Source organism: Chionomys nivalis, chromosome 23, assembly GCF_950005125.1.
Source record: "Chionomys nivalis chromosome 23, mChiNiv1.1, whole genome shotgun sequence".
Classification (NCBI taxonomy): domain Eukaryota; kingdom Metazoa; phylum Chordata; class Mammalia; order Rodentia; family Cricetidae; genus Chionomys; species Chionomys nivalis.
The window spans coordinates 10577469-10583468 of record NC_080108.1 but is presented as its reverse complement, the minus strand read 5'-3'; the positions used below and the strand labels follow the sequence as shown (position 1 = coordinate 10583468).

Below are 6000 nucleotides of genomic sequence, written 5' to 3'. Positions count from 1 at the left end.
TGAGTGGAGCAATACGAAATCAGATGTAATGGGGGAGGGGGCATTTTCGCCTCGTTCTATCTCAGAAGGAAAGCACCCATTTTTCTCATCTCTTAATATACTAGGTAGGTTTGAGGTATTTTTTTTTCTTTTCTTTAAAGTTTCTCTTCTAGGATCTATCAAAATGATCATAATTTTCTTCCTTAGATTGATGTGATATCAGATGTACAACTAGCCCTGTAGACCAAGAATAAATCCTGCCTGATGGTTGTGTGTAGTTTTTAAAAGAATACATCTTTAGGATCTACTTGCCAAGTTTCTGTTAAGGACTTTTGCATTGACATTTATGAAAAGCACTGATCTACTATCCCGTAATGTATTTAGTAGAAAACATCAGAAAGCATTCTCCCAGGGCTGGAGAGATGGCTCCGTGGTTAAGAACACTTGCTGCTCTTGCACAGAATCTGAATTCAGTTCAGCACCCGGTACATAGTGACTCACGACCACCCGTAGTTCCAGCTCCAGAGGATCTGATGCCCTCCTCTGACCTTTGCAGGTACCAGGCAGGCATGAGATGTACACACACACAGAGAGACACATATATGTAGGCAAAATACTCATACATTTTAGAAATACACATAAAATTTAGAAATCTTAAAAAAAAAAAGCACTCCCTTTGCCACTGCATTTTACATGAGATTTCAGACAATTTAATTTCTTTCTTGTTTAGATTCACTAGCTTACCAGGGGATTTTTTTTTTACTCCCCCTTGGCAGATTATATATTCTTTTTAATGTATAAAACCCTGTTCGGTCTGTGGATTTAGAAGTTTGTTCCTGTGGCTAATTTTTCATCAACTTGACACACACTAGCATCATCTTGGGAGAGGGAAGCTCAGCTGAGAAAGTGCCTCCATCAGATTAGCCAGGAGGAAAGTTCATGACATTCTCTTAATAATGTAGGAGAGTCCAGCACCTATCCAGTTGTAGGCAGCGCCACCCTTGGGCAGGTGGTCCTGGGCTGTATAAGAAAAGCAAACTGAGCAATTCATGGGGAACAAGGCAAGAAACAGCATCTGCAATTGAGCGGTTCATAGGGAACAAGGCAGGAAGCGGCATCAGCTGTTTCTGCTTCGGTTCCTGACATCCTCAATCATTGATGGACTGGGACCCTTTCCTACCCAAATTGCTTCAGGTTACAGTGTTTATCCCAACAGGAAGAACACTAAGGCTGGACTTTTTAAGGAACTGGGCAGTCATCTAAATTATCCAGTTTGTGGGCATAGAACAGTCCATAGGATTCTTTAATCTTTTTTCCTGGGATCTATACTGAATGGCTCTTCTTTGCTCTTAAAGCGACCGCTCTCCCCTTTCAGCACTACAGAGGTTACTGAACGCTGGGGCCTCGGGTTTCTAGTTGTAGAAGTCTTTCACTGGTTATATTCTGTTCATCTCATCTCCATGTTCCTCGCTTACTCCCACGGCCCACTTAGTTCACCATTTAAAAACATCTTCTTTTAGATTTGTGTATGAATGTGTACCGTACACACAGGGAGCCCAGGAATTGCAGATCCACCATGTGAGAGCTGGGAATTGAACCCATATCTGTAAGAGCAACAAGAACTCTTAACAGTTGAGCCATCTCTCCAAGCCCCTCTGAGTTAATCTTAATGATTACATACCAAAAAAAGCATAAAGCTAAGAAGTCAGTATGAAAAAGCAGCAACAAGCTACATAGATCCTTTCCTAAATTCCCCCCAAAAATTAAGTTAAATGTTCTACTCAGTCAAGAGCTGACCTTATCCTAAGGTCTGGGAGGGTCTAAGCATTAATCTTATTCTCTTGGAGTTCTAGAGCGCTGCTTTCCCTCTCTCCCTTTTAACATTCTTCTCTACCGTGTGAAAGGATTAATCTCCCTTTTCTGAACCAACTCTTCCCTCTGGCTCTGTCTCCCTTCCCTGAAGCAACAACACACTATCTTTCCCTGAAACCAGGGCTCACTTAGGTCCTTTGTGAGGCAATCGAGTGGACCCCAAAGCAATCTCAAACATACTGGTGACGCACGCTACCGCGGAAGGTCTTCTGGCTTTTCAGTTAACTCATGTAAAACTGTGAAAACTGGCATCCTGACTTGCCGCCTAGCTAAACCTTACTACTGATTTCTTCCTTGATTTATTAAGGTTTGCCATTTTTCAAATAAAAATCATAAAATGTTCAATGAGGCTGGTTTCAAACTCACAAAAATCTGCCTGCCTTGGCCTCCAAAGTACTGGGATTGAGGGCGTGCACCACCACTGCCAGGCCGTTTTGTTTTATAAATTTACTATTTTGTGTGTGTGTCCCTGCCCATGATAGTAGTTAAAGTCTCTGGAATTTGGTTCTAACAACAGGCTTTTGTGGCAATCACTTACATGCACGCAGCTATTTCACTGGCCTCAGGAAATCCCTGCCTAGTATGCAGTCTGGACCCCATCTCCAGCATTACATACATACACCTGCATAAATTAAGCATGGTGGAAAATGTCCTAAGCTACATATTAAATCTAAGGCTGGGATATAGCAGACTTTTAACTAATCAACCAATCCCTTTCTAATCCTGTCATTTTGTTAACTATGAAAGGAATTTCCCCCCCTTTTCAAGACAAATTCTCACTATATTACCCAGGTCTGACGTTTATTACAGAGACCAGATTAGTCTTGAATTTACAGTAATCATTCTGGTAAGTGCTGGAATTACAGACACATACCACCATACCTGGGTTACTTTATCTGAATCTGCTGAGATAGTCACAGTAGTTAATCCTCATTTAAACTTATTTGCATGATCAGCTAAATATATAATTTTAATATTAAACTATATTATACACACTAGTCAGTAATTAATATTAAGAAATTGTACATTAAAAATTATATTGTAAAACAAACCATCGTCTGTTTTTTAAACAGGTTAACTTCCAGAAAAGTTTGGAAACCAGAGGACAAATAGGTCTTAGGAGGGCTTATAATTTCTATTTTATAATTCTACTGATGCACAGTTTTAATGTCTTTAATCCTATGGAGTAAAAAAGCCCCCATTAGATGTTAATTTGGTGTGTCGGAGTGCAGGACAGTCAGACGAGGGCCAGAATATATGACATCTCAGCAACCTAGTTTTGAAAAAAATGCTAAGGTCTTCAACTCATAATTTGTCATAACAAATTAGCATGAATAGATAGATATAAGACAAACAGTGGTACTCTTAACAAATTAGGAAAGCAAAATTGTAAAAGGTTTAAAAAGACAAAATTAACTACCAGAAAGAAGAAAAAGAAGCAGTAATTTTTCTCGTTTTCCTTTTTATTTAATCAAAGACTGGTGAATAAACATAAATACAGCACAATGACTTGAGATCATTCTTTATACTGTGCACACACAGACCAATCAACAGTAATCTGAAAGAAATTTGCAGTCAGCAGTGAAATGCATTCAGCTTTTCTTTCCCTTGCAAAATAAAAAGAAAAAAACTAAAAAGAAAAAAAATAAATTTAGAATCTCAACAGCACATATTCTCCTGTGACAAATGATTCAGACATAAATAGTGGTGCAAAGAAACTATATGCTAACAACACATGTATAACCTTTGTTAATAAGAAAACAAACAGAAGCAGCCATAATGATTAAGATACATTCAGTTACTGATAACTAGTTGTGCCCAGAAGGGCATTATCAAAAGGGAATCGTGCTGCAGAGAAAAGCTATATATACATACACAATGAGAAATAAACTGCAAGATCAACACATGCATGTTTAATACTGGAAAAATCACAGCCCTCCAGAATTTCTCCACATTTGTTATAAAAGCCCTCTGCACTCAACTAAAATTAAAATGATCTTAAAAGGATAATACTTCTTTTTCAGCCACAGAAACTGCAATGGAAATAAATGTTCAGAGTCATTTTCAAAACAAAAACAAAAATCTATTCTTCTGATGACATGCATGATTCAAAGGTCTATGCAAGATACGGTGCTCTACATTCCCAAGGACTAGGAAAAAAACCTCAAGTCAATTTTTAGTTTGCAGATGGTCAAAGGGTTTTGTATTCCAGCAGGAGCTCAAATCTTCTGGATCTTTTCACCAACAACTACTGGATTTTCTTTTCTGATTTTTTCAGCAGCATCAGCTTTGTAATTGTAAGAGCAATTGTGCACGTCTGAGTAGCGGTGCACACCGCAGTAAACATTTCCACACCGGCATTCAAACCCTGGAGGTGGAGGAACATGTGTACAGCACGGGTTAGGCGGGAGGGCGAGGCTAGTTCTTCCCACAGCTAATGCTAAGTAACACTGTCTTCAAGTCTATGAGGAATCACTGCAAAGTTCCAGAGCCACACTCTCAGCTCACTAGCAGAGCTCCTCTTTCTTTTTCTTTCTCCTATCCTCAAATATGTTTGTACTTCTCTGAATCGGGTTCACTGCTAAACTGAAAATGGGTTGTTTTTCTTTTTAAACTGAAAAAGTGTAATATAAAAACAAGTGCTACTGTCAGAAGGCAACTGTGACACTTATTAAGGCCAGACTAGTGTGAGTCCCGAGGAACTGCTGTTGGGTGATAATGTAACTCCTCCTCCTCTAACTTCTCAGGCAATGTGAACTTTGGGGAGACCAAGAAGGTGGACTCCGGGGTCAGGTTTCTGTGCATCAATGGCCTCAGTATCAGAGGCAAATCACTAAGCTTCCCCGAGACTCACATGTGCACTTTTTATGGAATCATGAATTACTATAAGGATCAAGTGACTGTCCAATATACAATAAACACCCAATAAAAGCTACTTAACTAGCCAGGCAGTGGTGGTGGTACACACCTTTAATCCCAGCACTCAGAAGGCAGAGGCAGGTGGGTCTCTGAGTTTAAGGCTAGCCTGGTCTACAGAGCGAGTTCCAGAACATCCAGGGCCACACAGAGAAGCCCTGTCTGGAAAAAACAAAACGACAACAACAACAACAACAACAATAAACAAACAAAAACTAAAAAGCTACTTTAGGGATAAGCTCTATGGGCTGAAACCCAAATACAGCCACAAACAAAGTGGCAGTCTTTTCCATCCAAATCAGAATTAGGTTATTATGGATTTGGGGAAACGTAGCTCAGCAAAAATCAATATTTTAACCAATAACTGACAATCATTTTTTAAACCACATTTTAACTGTAAATACATATTCTGAATCTTCATGTAATAAAAAACTAAAGCAAACAATAGACAAATTAGATAAAAAGTTAAAGTTCTAGACCTGTGGTCAGGAAGTCTAAGACTCTATGAATATATCAAATATGCACTTGATATTAAATTTGTTTGTTTTAAATTAAATATATATTGGAGAAGAAGGACAGTTTAGGTTAACTTTAATCTCCTTCCTTAGTGACAATACATTCTGAAGTATGAAGTGATCCCAAGGTATCATTTTCTTTTCCATTTTTATGAGGCAAGATCTGATGTAGCTTATGGCCTGTGATCATTCTGTCCCCACTTCCCAAGTGCTGGAATTACAGGCATGTGCTACCATACTCCCCTTTGAAGCACAATTTTCACTCAAAATTTTAACTGTTCTCTATCCATATTTCTAATTTTTATACAAGTATTTGCCATGATGCCTAAGTAAACAATCAGCAAAACTATTTGTAGCTGCATCACTCTCCAGAAGCCAAGTACAAAGCTTGCCGTGCTCTTAGCACACAGCTCCCTTGTCAGAGAAGGGACAGCACTTTTTCCTTTACAGGCCTCCACCCCGCTTTGTTACTTGATTACAGAACTCCTGCCCTGAATGCTCAGGGCAGTCTGACTGTACTTAACATACATTCTTTTCTAAATTCTTTTGAATAGTTACCCCTTAACAATTTTGACAACTTACAGGCATGCACCAGTAAGGTTTTCTACATTGCACCAAGCTGGATTGCTTTTAGCTCACTGACCACGCATGGTCCATGATCAGCACCGTTTCACATAAAGCACTTTACAGCTTACCAAAGTCCCTCCAAAATACCTTC

General features: G+C 39.1%; 1 protein-coding gene across 9 annotated transcripts in view; it reads right to left on the bottom strand.

Annotated features, from left to right (window-relative positions):
* Nucleotides 1–3302: 3302 nt before the first annotated feature.
* The window catches only part of Zfand6 (zinc finger AN1-type containing 6), a 63022-nt gene continuing 60324 nt past the window's right edge, over nucleotides 3303–6000 (bottom strand). For all 9 annotated transcript variants that reach the window (XM_057756072.1, XM_057756073.1, XM_057756069.1 and 6 more), the window contains one exon: nucleotides 3303–4219. In XM_057756072.1, the coding sequence (XP_057612055.1) occupies nucleotides 4071–4219 (149 nt within the window). In that variant the 3' untranslated portion in view covers nucleotides 3303–4070. The remainder of the gene's footprint in view (nucleotides 4220–6000) is intronic.